The sequence below is a fragment of the Lissotriton helveticus genome, chromosome 7 (genome assembly GCF_964261635.1).
Source record: "Lissotriton helveticus chromosome 7, aLisHel1.1, whole genome shotgun sequence".
Taxonomy (NCBI): domain Eukaryota; kingdom Metazoa; phylum Chordata; class Amphibia; order Caudata; family Salamandridae; genus Lissotriton; species Lissotriton helveticus.
In genome coordinates, this window is record NC_136068.1 from 1,703,737,067 (window position 1) to 1,703,751,763 (window position 14,697).

At 44.4% G+C, this 14,697-nt stretch overlaps 1 protein-coding gene across 1 annotated transcript in view; it reads right to left on the reverse strand.

Moving 5' to 3' along the window:
* The window catches only part of LOC144769650 (IgGFc-binding protein-like), a 573,708-nt gene that overhangs the window by 241,147 nt on the left and 317,864 nt on the right, over nt 1-14,697 (reverse strand). Inside the window, exon 11 of the mRNA XM_078653825.1 lies at nt 279-852. Coding sequence (XP_078509951.1) covers nt 279-852 — 574 coding nt within the window. The remainder of the gene's footprint in view (nt 1-278; nt 853-14,697) is intronic.

A 14,697-nucleotide genomic window follows, 5' to 3' on the forward strand; every position in this document is an offset into this window, starting at 1 on the left:
TGATTTGTTTGGGTTGGTATTTCTTTGATGACTGATTACTCTCAAATTGTAAAGCGCTCTGATATCCTTCGGCATCATGTTCGCGCTATATAAAACTTTATATAAAAAAATATAAAATAACAAATGGCAACATGCCTAATTACTATTCACTAGGCAGGTTGTTATGAAGCTCCTTTGAATTGTGATTTTGTGAACTAACCCAACGCTTCTAATTGTTAACAACAATTTATTTCGCCCTTTCTCAAGTGTGACATATAATAAAAGATGTTGTTACTTACGACATCCAACTGGGGTTCTCCAGTCATAGATTATAATCCCTTCTTTCCTGCAGGTGATTGCGTACACATTGAGGGCTTGGCATAAGAACTGCTTGGCACCTCCATTGATGCAGACATCATAGAGGCAGCCATCGAAGAAGCTGTCATACTTGACCTTGACATGGCACTCGCGGAAAGCACCATCAATGATCTTGCTGATGATACCGCAAAATTGCTCGCTTCCATACAGCGCCCTCTTGCTGTCATCGCAGGTGGGGCATACCCCTTTACACTCATGGAAACAGAAGGGGTCTCGATCTGGGACTTGCCAGCTCTTGGCCCAGTCTATGATGGATGTGACTGTGGTGCCATCCGGAGTCTGCTTATCATCCCCAGGGATCTGGTTAAAGTTCCCACACAGGCCACAAGTGGCTCCATAGTAACTGCTTGGAATGGTTATTATTAAATACCAGTTCCACTCATAGGACACCTGGAGACCGAAATCTGTCTGCAGAAGGGCCGCACCCCCACTTTGTACCACTTGTATCTGCCCATTGTTCAGTGTAACAGGCAGATTGGCGATCACGTCGTTTATCTAAAGACAGAAGAAAGAAAGAAGGAAAGAATGAGGAACAATGTAAGTTATCCACAGGTTGAACATATCTCCATACACCAAGCATAGATTTAAAGACGTGACTATGTGACATCAAAAGATTGTTAAGTGACATCTTCATGCAATACCTTGTCAAAGTGTAATCTTCAGGAATACTACATCAGAGCGTAACCACCACGACAAAAGACAATGTATAAAGAGTCACCATTCCTAAATCTCTAACCTACAGCACTTGCAAAACCTGTTACTTTAGCCCTTGCTGTAAAACGTATCCAGCACTCCCCCCCAAATGTAAAACCTCACCTTTAATCCTATTCATCCCATGCTACCTTCCCTCCCCTCCTATTCTTTGTCTTGAGATGACTCGCTCTGGCGATACATAAGGACTGAAAGTAGATAGCAATAAACTGCTATTAGACCCTTCGTGGAGCTTGAGAGAGACTGATCCTGAGCGTCTTCCAGAGGTGAACATCTGATGGAAGTCTGGACACTTTAGATAGTTGAGCATCCGTTGATGGTTGATTCCACACAGAATATGACTTAAATATGAGGAGGGTGATCTCAGGACATGTAGGCTCTGTGGCATTCTGGAGGACTTGTCCCTTGTCCATGATTGGACAGATAGCACTGGTGAGGATCATGTTCCTCCCAAGGTGCCTGTATACATTACTCAACACAATGTGTCCCCTACAATTAAATATATTTTGAGAGCTTTACAAATTATTTGGTTCTTTGGGTTGGGCTGAAATTCCCTTGGATAATGGGGGTCTGAGACTACCTGGCTCAAATACACCACTCGACACACTAATTTGACCTGAATGGGTGACGAGTAAACTTACCTGAGCAGCGCCGCAGCTTGACCGATATCCTTGTCCACGCCGCCACCGCCGAGAGTCATCTTGCCAGCATTTGGGACACGCCGCCGCTCCGGGACTACGAATCCCGGCAGCCTACGCGGCGGCGCGCGCTCTGACACCGCGAGGGCGCCAGGGGAGGTGCTCTAAAGCGGCCAGGACCGGCGGAGCCTCTGGGGACGAGTAAACTTACCTGAGCAGCGCCGCAGCTTGACCGATATCCTTGTCCACGCCGCCACCGCCGAGAGTCATCTTGCCAGCATTTGGGACGCGCCGCCGCTCCGGGACTACGAATCCCGGCAGCCTACGCGGCGGCGCGCGCTCTGACACCGCGAGGGCACCAGGGGAGGTGCTCTAAAGCGGCCAGGACCGGCGGAGCCTCTGGGGACGAGTAAACTTACCTGAGCAGCGCCGCAGCTTGACCGATATCCTTGTCCACGCCGCCACCGCCGAGAGTATTCTTGCCAGCATTTGGGACGCGCCGCCGCTCCGGGACTACGAATCCCGGCAGCCTACGCGGCGGCGCGCGCTCTGACACCGCGAGGGCGCCAGGGGAGGTGCTCTAAAGTGGCCAGGACCGGCGGAGCCTCTGGGGACGAGTAAACTTACCTGAGCAGGCCGCAGCTTGACCGATATCCTTGTCCACGCCGCCACCGCCGAGAGTCATCTTGCCAGCATTTGGGACGCGCCGCCGCTCCGGGACTACGAATCCCGGCAGCCTACGCGGCGGCGCGCGCTCTGACACCGCGAGGGCGCCAGGGGAGGTGCTCTAAAGCGGCCAGGACCAGCTACGCGGGACGCGAGCGGGACGCCCGGGGCTAAGCCCGGGCAAAGGGCGGGCCCTCTACGGCCCTCAACGGCACGAAAAGGCCAGGCTAGGCCCTCCTCCTGTAATGTAATCTACTCCCTGGCACCGACAAGGTACTGTGCACAGTCTGTTTATCTAGCACGCAACACAGCGTGTATTAGTTTAGTCTGATATCCTGCTGTCGTTGACTGATAATCGCGTTGCCAGCCCCACTATCACCAATATTTGTATAGGAAGCTTTCTGACCCCTTTCTCGCTAGTCATTTGAGCCCTGGATATCCTTCGACAGACTGCAGCTACCATGGGGAAGAAATTGGTACCTGCCCCCATAGAGTCACTCAATACCTTAGACTCCTACTTGGTTCAAGTAGTAAGTAAAATTAACACCGAGAGAAGGCAATCCTTAGGCTTGAGCCAGTCACCTATTCTGCCTACCGAGAGCCTCTCCCCAAGTATTCCAAGCTCAGCTACATTGGATGCCATGCCTGACAACCCCTCTACAAATCTTATACACTCCTCCCAACCTAATGGTTTAGCAGCCGATGACTCCGACCCACTAATTAATTTAATTGATCTTTCAGAAAATTTCGCCTCCGATTCCAACACCCAGGCTGACATAGTGGTTGAAGTTCCATCACCCCCGCAGCCTGCTACACGGGCGGTTAGAGCCTGTAGGAAATACACAGCTAAACGAGGAGGGAAACAGCAAAGCAGGAAAAAGCCCGCCACACCCCCGTCACGCTGTGAAGCGAAAAATGGTGACTTTGACATCGATGTAGAGCCAAGACGCAGACTTGATGATGACCTATTTAACAGGATCCAAGATATGATAGACATTAAAATCAGGACTATCATTAAGCCTCTTATTGGGAAATTGGACAAACTTACTTCGGAAGTTAAAAAGCTGGGAGGGGTACAGATTAAATTGGTAGAAGAAGTGGAGAATTTAGCTTCTCTTGTTATTGATAAGGGAGCAAAGGATGTGGTGGCCGTTTCTAATGAAAGCATTTCATTACCTATTTTACAAGAGTTGCCGCCACCCTCTCCTCCTACCTTTCCATCCCAACCACCTCTATCTGCTTCTAGGCAAGATACAGAAGCCGCAGACCCTCCCATTAGCATGACTGCTGTTGATGCTGTTGTGCAACCTGAGGTGGTTTCAGCCCAATTTATCTTGGAAGCCTCACCAGTGGTCCTCGTATTGGCCAACGTCCCTGTCTTAGCACAAGATAAAATAGAGTCAAATCAGGGTCTGAAAGATAAAGCGTTACATTGGCTTTCCAGTAATATGTATATGGCACACCAAGGGTTTGATAAATTGGCTGGGGATATAATCATGACCAGAAGAGTCCCTTGGATTGGGAGTAACCCTAAAAAGTTTAAGGGGGATTGTGTTATTTTAAATTTTGCCAACGCGGATGTCTTGCCAGACATCTTGGCTAATATTTTTCCACCTCAGCGACGCAGTGGCACCATAGTCCCGCTTACCCTTAAATTTTTCTATAGTAAATCTCAGCTGGTCACTACTCGCAGTATCTCGAACCAAACGAGACCTTCCAAGCACATTAACTGGGGAGGGGATATTAGACCTCGACACACTAATGGCCACTTTCAATTTACAACTAACACAGATCTAGGTAGATTTAATTACCTGAATGAGCAACACACCAGGCCTACCATGCTATGCGAACCAAGCATGGCCAGCTGGGGTAATAATCACCTGGGTGGTAATCATCGTGGCCAGGGGGACAGGTTTATTTTCCCGATGATTAATGACCAGCTTAGGTTACGCCCAACCACACCACAACCCATATGGAATATGCCAGCGCTTGGCCAGGGCCAACTAGCTACCCCGCTTGGGTGGGGATTCGGTACCAGAAATAGGTTTGGCCCTTTATCAGATCTAAATACTTGCGATTGACTTACTGAGGGAGGAGATTTAGATGTTCAAACCTCAATTAGTATAAACACACAAAGTCCGTTGCAAGGGGTAGTCAAAGAGGGCGTCCCAATGCCATGTATAGTAGACGGGGTGGGGGAGGGGCCCAGGGAACCCAGACCACCTACCGATTCCTGTAAAATAATAAGCTGGAACATTGCAGGTATAAATACGAAACGTCAGGACAATGCTTGGTTGAGTTTTATAGCAAAGAATCATATCATTGCCCTGCAAGAAACTTGGGACACATCCGCCAATCTCTGGTGGGATGGGTTCACTAGTTTCACCAAACCTGCAGTACCCAGCAGAGCGGGTAGAGCTAAAGGAGGCTTGGTCATTTTATTTTCTTTAGCCCTGAAAGGCAGATATAGGCAGATTAGTACTGACTCTGATAACATCTTAATGGTCCAAAGGGTGATTAATAACACCAGTAGGATCCTATACGTTAATTTTTATAATTCTGGGAATAGCGACTACAGAGGGCGCAATATCGCTAACCTAGACAGCTTTTTATATTCAGCATCTCAGAATATCGAGCTCGCTTTTGAATTAATTTTATTAGGCGATTTTAATATTCATTTATGTAACCTAGCATGTAAGGGAGGGGGAGCTAGCGAGGTGGATGACGGAGATCCAAAGGGCCCTCACTTTGAACACTCTGCAGAGGGGCAGGAGCTAGAAGAACTGCTTGCTAATTATGATCTGTACGAACCCGATGGGGGTCCAAGAATGCCTACCTTTCTTGGTACTGAGCAAGGTACAGTGATTGACTATATATTTGTCTCACAAGGCATCCTAGGACGGTTCAAGGATTATCGCACAGTAGTAAGCCACCATAGCGACCATAACCCCGTACTACTTGAAGTGGCCTGGGGAGCCCTGATGGGGGCATCCCCAATAACAGCAATTCCTGCACAACCTCTGAGGGTCACTGACAATAACAGACGAGTGAAGTGGGCCAAAGTGATCCCAGAAAACTTTTACGTGCTAAACTTCCCAAAAATCAAAGACAAGGTTGATCTCTGTAAAAATCCGGGTGCCCAAGGGAAGGAAATAATCGCAGCATATGAGGCATTATGTGCCCAGGTGTCAAAGGACCTCTTGGCAAAACCCATTAAGGGTACAACAGGAACAAAGCGTTGGTTTGACTCCGTATGTTCGTCAGCTCACAGAGAACTGTTGGCAGCCTTAAAAAAAGTGCCTAGGGCTAGAGACGATATTTCAAGATTAAGGAGAATATACAAGGAAGCCATAAAGAATCGTAAGGACACTATTAAACGCGAGGCCTGGGATAATCTCCTTTCAGCGGCAGTGCTGAAGGACAGTAGGAGATTTTGGGAGATCATCAAACAACCTTTTTTCTCCGATGACAAAAATGCACCCATGGACTGCGTAATTACTGATGAAAAATGGTTGTCTCACTTTAAAAACGTATATGGGGGCGTGGTAGAAGGAAACAACGCGGCCCCATTGCCCAGCACCAAGGCAAAACCCATCATTTTTAACCCAGAGGAAGTGAAAAATGCCCTCTTGTCAACCACAAAACTGAAGGCTCCAGGCCCTGATGGAGTGCCCGCCGACTTTTTTATGTATTCTCCAAATCTGTGGGCGGAGGTTTTGACAAACGTGTTCAATGCAGTGAGAGGCAATAAAGCCCCTGCCTCGTGGGCCATATCCACTATTGTACCCATCTTCAAAAACAAAGGCCAGCGGGATGATCCCGCGTGTTATAGACCTATATCTCTCCTGGATTCAACTATTAAAATTTTGGGCAGAGTATTGTTATCCAGATTGAGGGAGAACGTCGATGGTTGTGGAGGGCTGTCCGAACTTCAATATGGCTTCAGAGAGAAAAAAGGGACCATTGAACAATGTATTAACCTGCATTTACTCATCTCCAAATACACTGTGGCCAAGGAGGGTTCTGTGTTCCTTGCTTTTATGGACCTCTCTTCGGCCTTCGACCTGGTTAATAGGTCAAAATTGTGGTCGATTTTGGTGAAATTGGGCATTGATGAAGCCCTGGTTGGGTTTATGGCGTCTATGCATCAGGAGCTTTTTGCAGCAGTTAGAGTGTCAAACCAAGGCAGATGCACCCCATTGTTTAAATCTGTAAAGGGGGTACGGCAAGGTTGTATCTTAGCCCCCTTGCTTTTCACCATCTATATTAATGGTTTGGGAGAACATCTGCAGCGCTTGGAAGCGGACGTTCCGCGTGCAGGAGGTACCGCAATTCCGGCACTCCTGTATGCGGACGATGCCGTGTTAATCGCTCGCACTGGCGTTGGCCTCCAGCTCTTGTTGGATGCCTTTGGCTCTTATATGGAGAACTTGGACCTTAAAGTCAATGCCACTAAGTCACACACGATGGTATTGGGGCGCGGATGCACTAAAAAAACACAAAAATCATTCTTTTGCAGAGGGGTCCCTGTCTCTAGGGTGGCCACATTCCCCTATTTGGGGGTTTTGTTTGATCAGAAAGGTTCGTGGGGCCCACAGATAAGTGCAAAGAGGTTGGCTGTCATCAGATCTTCCTCAGCGCTCCTGGGTTTTGCTGGCAAGTTAGGAGCCAGGCCCATGGAAGCTCTTTTAAAAATCTATAAGAGCAAGCCCGTTGCTATTGCATCATACGGGTCACCTTTGTGGGGGTATGTAAACCTTGACCCTATTCAGAGGGCTGAAAATAGATTCATTAGATCTCTGCTCTCTGTCCCGCAGTCAACCCCAACCTATTCTATCCATAAAGAGGTGGGCATACCCTATCTGTCAGACACCCTGAGCCTAGCACCCTTGACATTGTGGTTGAAAATATGGCTGAACGAGGACCTCCCCTTAAATCACACAATTTTTCATGATGTCCTAGCACTTGATAAACATAGTAGTATTCCCTGGTTGGCGTACATAGCTAAATCGTTTTTAGAACTAGGTCGCCCTGAATTGTTCTCATTGCCAGAGAAAATCAAGGCTGAAGACTTAGACCTTATAAAAAAGTCTTTTAAGGAAAGGAAGGAAGCGTGCCGTGAGGCCCATGAATTGCTTAAACCAGCAGTAAGGGCCCATAGCCTTCTGGTCAGTACACCCTCGCTCGCACCGTACCTTAGCTTCGTCACCCTCCCTTACCATAGGTTTTTATTAACTAAGCTTAGATTTAACCTACTACATTCTTGCCTAGGTTCTCTTTCGAGCTGGCAGAAACCAGATTTAGCTCCCCCCTGCCGCTGCGATCACTTTTCTGTATTTTGATTTTAAAAAAACTGTTTTCTTTTTGACATCAAATGTAAATATTTTATATATGTAGATAGCTTGTCTTAAAAGTGCAGCCTGTCCGCTGCTTTTTATGGATGTATTTTATGTGATGTATTGTGTTCAATTCTTTGCATGACTTGTAAAAGTCGAATAAAGATATTCTGACTGACTGACTGACTGACCTGAATGGTAACTGGGTGAAGGTATTATTTGTGGAAACCCACCCCAAACAGGTTCTAATGGATGGGACGGACACCCTCATATCTGATCAGACTAGCAGCAACAAATGGGAAATTGTAATTACAGTGGTTTTGAGAAGACCCCCTACAACAGTAATATTTAATTATGGGTCTTAAACCACTTGAAAAATTGACAGAAGATCTATCTAATTGGGCTTAAATGATAACAAAACTGATACAGATACCAAAAATAGTCTGCCTTGAATCTTGAATTAGAGGACAATACTGGAGTAAAGATGCATGACATGGGAGGTGATGGTTATGAAAGACATGCATGAAATGCAATGGGGATAGCATACATCCATATATATGTGTTGAGCAGTGGTGCATTGATAGTTATAGGCTATGTCTTCCTTTTTGTGTTTGTTTATGTTTAAATATTTTAAAAATGCTGCTACTATTCCAGCTAAATGGCACAGACGCCTTGAAAGTTTGATTGACAAGCAACCATTTCCCACTTGCTAAAGTGATAAAATAGTGCTGCACCAGTTTTTTAGTGATTCAAGAAATCAGCTCAAAACTGGGGCAGAGGCCATATCTTAAATTTGCTCTTGAATGCTCATTTTGGATGTTACATCCCATCAAAGCAATATGTCTGACAAATTTGAGATTACTCTTCCATAGGTTTTGAGCGTGGCCCTTTCTGCAGGGTGATCCCCAGATTGTTTTGCCTTCTTTCTCCTATTTTTGGGTGAATTTTTTATGTTGGCCCAGAACTCTGCACACTTTACTGCTGCTAATCGGTGCTCACATGCTTGAATTCTCTCCCTACAACCTGTAAGATTGGCCTATAGTCGATTGCCATATTAAATTTACTTTTAAGTCCCAAGTAAAGTAGCACTACTAGTGTTCAAGTTCAAATAACTTTATTCGATTGTTAGCATTACAATCATAAAAGCACAATTCATAAGCATACAATTAAAAAACAAGTGATCCATTCCATTTGTGAAACGAGAGATTATATAAACAGTATAAAACAAGAGTAACAGACAGAATATACACTTTAAAAATATAAATAGTTTTAACAAAGATAAAAAGTTAGCATTATGCCTAACAACAGCAGCATAGTTATCCCTCCATACTTTTCCTGAATGTAATTGCTAATTTCAGAAAACTGCATACAAATAAAGTGCAGTCACAATTCAGGAGGTGAAGGTAATAAAGTGCTGGTTTAATCTGTGCAAATTTCAGTTGTTTGAGGCGTGGTTTTAAGTATAGCTTCCGGGGTACTATGTAATAAGGACAAATAAATAAAAAGTGCGCCAGATCTTGCGGAGACTTTCCGTCGCAGCCGCAAGCTGGCAACACTTGACCTCGATGGGCCCCACTCGGTACCGCCAGTAAAAGATGAAACAAATCAAAACGGAACCTTGTTAATAAATAACGTTCATAGCCAGTCATGGGCCATGATAAGTATGGTTCCATTTGTAGACAGGTTTTGAGTAGTGCGTGTTTTCTAACACTGTCTTTCTGTAGCTCGGCCTCTTCCCGGGCTAAGTACCTGGTTGTCATGAATGTATTTTTCACAAAGGTGACATCCAATTTAGTGGTAGAGTCTGGGGTTAAAAACAAATCAGACCGTCCTATTTCAGTAAAACAATCACTAATGTACTTCAGCCACGGAACCTTAAACCTACCCTCCCATGTTAGGGCTTCTTTTAATATATCATGGGTAAGAGGTATATCAAAAAGGACCCCGAGGTATGAGAAGGTTCTGGTGGTTGGAATTTTTTCCCCATTTATATTAAAAAGGTTGGATTTTCGTGACCCCAGGCCTGTCTTCATAACATAAGACTTAGAGTTGTTAATACTTAAGCCTCGATACTCCATGAAATCAAAAAAAGAATTTAAAAGTGTCTGGAGGCCGATTGCTGTCCTTGAAATAAGGACTGCATCGTCCGCGTAGAGCAGAACTGGAACGCCTTTCCGTCCTACGTAGGGGTAATCTGCTCCGGTTTTTAGCAGGTATTCCTCTAACTCGTTAATATACAAGTTAAAAAGGAATGGGGCTAGGATACACCCCTGTCGAACACCCCGATTAATTCTGATATCCCCCGTCACTTTCAGATCTTGGGTGTATCGAACGTTAGCTCTTGTGTCGGAGTGCAGGTCAGCCAGTAAATTAATTAAATTCTGCTCTACACCCATCTTTAACATGGTGTCCCATAACTTGCCTCTGTCCACACAGTCGAATGCGGACGATAAGTCCATAAAAGCCATGTGGACTGTTCCCTGCCGGGCCATGGTATATTTACCTATAATAAAATACAGGTTCAGGCACTGGGTAACTGTCGAGTGACCAGGTCTGAAGCCGTATTGTATTGGGGATATAACATTGTTCTCATTTGCCCATGCAGTTAATCTATTCAAGATTACAACCCCTACCACTTTGGCTACAGAGTTAATTAGAGATATTGGCCTGTAGCATGACGGACTTCTACGATCACCCTTTTTAAACACGGGCACTATAGTCGATACCCCCCACCACTTTGGGCATCCAGAGGCCGCAGCTGCATTTACTACAGCAGTAAGGACAGGGGCCAATAATGAGATACAAGATTTAAAAAGGTCCGGAGGCAAGCCATCCGGGCCAGGGGCCTTATTGCTAGTTATCCCTTGAATGCCCTTCTCTACTTCATTGACTGAAAAGCACAAAAAATTCTCCATAGGAGGCGAAGGGCCGTGTTCTGCCTGCTGCTCATTGCTTTTAAAAATTGCACTAAAATGAATAACCCAATCCTCCTCTGGGATGTTAGTGCCAAGTGCGATGTCACTGAGATCGTCAAACAAAGGTTTATTGATAATTTCCCAGAATTTACTACTGTTACTCAGGACTAATGGGTCAAGCAAAGACTCCCAGGTACGCGCCTTAATTTCTTTTTTCCGTTTGGAAAGTGATTTCTTATAAATCAATTGCAGGATTTTGATTTGGCCTGAATCTCTGGGTTTAGTTTTTAGCGCTTTTCTCAAATCTCTGCTTGCCTTAGAACAAGAATGGTCAAACCATTTAGGGGTACTTCTGGTTTGTCCTTTCACTGGGACTGTTAACATAGATCCTACTGATGACACCACAACCTCAAAAACAGCTAGTGTTTGCTCTGGGGATGTGGCTGGTGACACACAAACCGCAAGTTCCTCACCACATGACCTATTAATTACGGTATACAGGTTTTCAAAATTTACCGTTGACCATTTCAATCGACGTTTACCATTTATACATTTCAAGGTTCCCCGGCCTTCACAGTTCAATCGCCGTACAAAAACTCCACCACCCAGTCTAATGGTTATGGGATTATGATCACTATAGATGTTTGTTTTAATAGTGAATCTAGAGGCCTGATTGGCGAGATCAGCAGATAGTAATATGTGATCTATAAAGGACCCATGGCCTGAACCTTTAAATGTAGTGATATCAAAAACCTTGGACTCCGGCACCATAGACATGGCTACAGTGAAGTTGTTTTCATTCACCAAATCGTTGAGACAAGTTCCACGCCTAGAGTGATCAAAATGAAAACCATTCACACTATTACAGCCCAAAGTTCCCATGGGGGTAACTCCTGGGTTACCACACGGGTGAACATTAAAATAACCTGCAATCAATAAATCTCGTGACAGAGTGCCTGCTCTCAGCATCTCATTCAAAAGCAGTATATTACATTCCCCTTGACTATTTATAGCGTTGTAAAAATTAATTAAAGTCAAGGCATATTTACCTCTCTTTAATTCCAGCACTTGAATATTCCGATTTTCCGCCTGATTGGCGAGATCAGCAGATAGTAATATGTGATCTATAAAGGACCCATGGCCTGAACCTTTAAATGTAGTGATATCAAAAACCTTGGACTCCGGCACCATAGACATGGCTACAGTGAAGTTGTTTTCATTCACCAAATCGTTGAGACAAGTTCCACGCCTAGAGTGATCAAAATGAAAACCATTCACACTATTACAGCCCAAAGATCCCATGGGGGTAACTCCTGGGTTACCACACGGGTGAACATTAAAATCACCTGCAATCAATAAATCTCGTGACAGAGTGCCTGCTCTCAGCATCTCATTCAAAAGCAGTATATTACATTCCCCTTGACTATTTATAGCGTTGTAAAAATTAATTAAAGTCAAGGCATATTTACCTCTCTTTAATTCCAGCACTTGAATATTCCGATTTTCATGGTAACAATTGCTTACTTGGCAGGTAAGTGCCAGGTTAATAAAGATAGCCAGGCCCCCCTTTGCTCTTCCACTGATTGAGGGAGCTGCTGGCCTCAAAAAACTTTGATAGCCCTCAATAAAAGCATTATTATCTTCCATCCATGTCTCTTGGAGGCATATGACTGCGTGTTTCTTAACAAATGCCAGCCAGACAGGGTCACATATTTTATCAGCCAAACCCGCTATATTCCACAAGACTAAACTCGCATTACAAACGTCAACAGGTTCTGTTCCAATGACAGACTCTGTGATTATAGGTTCTGATGACGATCGATTAAGTTGTTCTGCGTGAGTGCCTCCCTGAGTTTCAACTGTAGAAGGGTTAGGTTCTTCATGGATTGGAAGAGGGCTAAAAGCCTTGGGCAAAACATGCGATGTACTAGTGTGCTCATATAATGTGGGGCTATCCGTTAGAAGATCTATATCTGGCTCTACCTGTCTATTGGTATCTAATTCAACAGCTGGAAAGGGAACAGTTATTGCTTGTATGGCCCTAATTTCCCCATGTACTAGTTTGCTTTGCATATGACCAGTATGTATTAGTGTGGTCGGAGCAACATATAGTCAGTCGACCCCCTCCAGACCACTCTGATCATAGAAAGCGTCAAACCTATTTGAAATTGGTACATTATAGTGGATATTAGGATATGTTAAATGAGAGTGATCACGGTGGTGATACATCTCGTGTGAGGCCTCCCGTCTCTCATGATAAATTGCTGGGTGGTTAGCCTGTCTGGTCTCCCAGGATATATCTCTCCCATACTGTCTTTGATCTCCTACGGTATAGTGTCCACGATTCCTTGGAGTTACTCCATCATGATATTGATTAAAATTATCATAAGTTTTCTCCTGCTCTAGTGTGGGGTATGGGTACATTTTGCCTGGACTGTGAACACTTGAAGGATAGAAGTAACTTAGATCCATAGTACGGATCAAACTGCTAATCGGGCCATCCTTCCAACTAATAATATGCCTTACCACACGATTATCCTTGAAGTTGACAACAATGCAATCACCCTCAGTGGATTTAAATCTGTGCCCCACCCAGTCCACCCTCCTAACATTTGTTATTTTGCCACTTATGTGAGGAGGGATTGGTCTATGGGTGGTTAGCCAGTGACTCACTTTGTTTTTCAAATCCCCATAGCTCTCAACCTTACCATCTTCTAATTGCGGTACACCAATCATTACTATGGTGTATAAGTGGGATTCAGGGGGGAGATTAATATGGGTGAGTTTTTTTGGTTGTTTCAGCTTTGGTGTTTGCGCTAATCGTGTATTTATGGCTGTATTTTGTGTTGGTATTGGCCTTTGAGGCTCAACCTGATCATCAAGTGAATCAGGGGATAAACCTTCCGTGGCCCATTCACTCTCATCGTTTCCAGTTGTGGAACCATCTGGGATGGTGGGCAGAATCGGAGCTAGGACCGTTTGGATATTTACACATACAGACGGGATTGAGATGTTATGGTCTGTAGCACCCAGGGAAGGAGTGAGTAACGAATTAGAGCTATCACTATGGGTGTTTTTCTTATCTCGTGTCTTTTTAGTGTTAGTTTGCTTATGAGTGCTGTTAACCTGCAAGGGACTAACCTTCGGTATGGGTACACTAAGAATTTTTAACATGCTCGTAGTGTAATCTTTTTGAGACTTTTCAAACTTCACTAAGGTTTGCTCTATACTAGTGATTCTTTCACTTATAGGCTGCAAAAGAGATCTGACTAGATGTTCCAGTTCTGTGAGATATAAATTATCTGGTGTACTTACCCTTTCAGTCTGGCTTGTCTGGTCTATAAAGGTTTTAATGTACTCTGGATGTACTTCATGAGGCAGTGATAATACACCCTGTTTAGATGACATTACGGTCAGATTAGATGTTTTATTAGTTGGTTTGGCCAATCTAAAGTTTGCCCAAACATCCTTTACTGATGGTTTGTGATTACCTAAAGGTCGGTATGTTTTCCTCACTATCGATTTAGTTTTTTTGCTATATCGTCGCTTCGTCTTTTTTGGGGAAGATGGTTTATCTGCTGCTACTATATTTGCTAGAGGTGAACTTCCAACGAGTTCATCCCCTGACCTTGGGGAGTTTGATGACATAACTCCCGAATGAGGTGAGCACGGATTTTCCCCAGAATTAAAAATTAACACAGGACTACCTTCTATGCTATTTAGTGGTATAGGGGAGGCTAATAATGCATTTTTCCTACTACTTTGACCACTAGGCAACCCAGTAAAGGATTGCAATAAAAGTGACTCCTCCAAGTTGATAGAAGAATCTGCAGTATTATTATTATCAGTAGTATGCAATGAAAGATTGAGAAAACACATATTTGGTGTCAATGAAAGATGCCTCTCGGTATTTTGTATAGCATCTGCTACTATACCTATAGTCTTTTGTAGCATTAAGTCAATGACTGTAATAGTCGGTAGAGGTGTAGATGGAACAGTCTTATTTCTAGTCGACGATCTTGTAGCCACAGGAGTCTTTCTGACTTTAGTCATCATGTAGAAAGTATCCAAAAA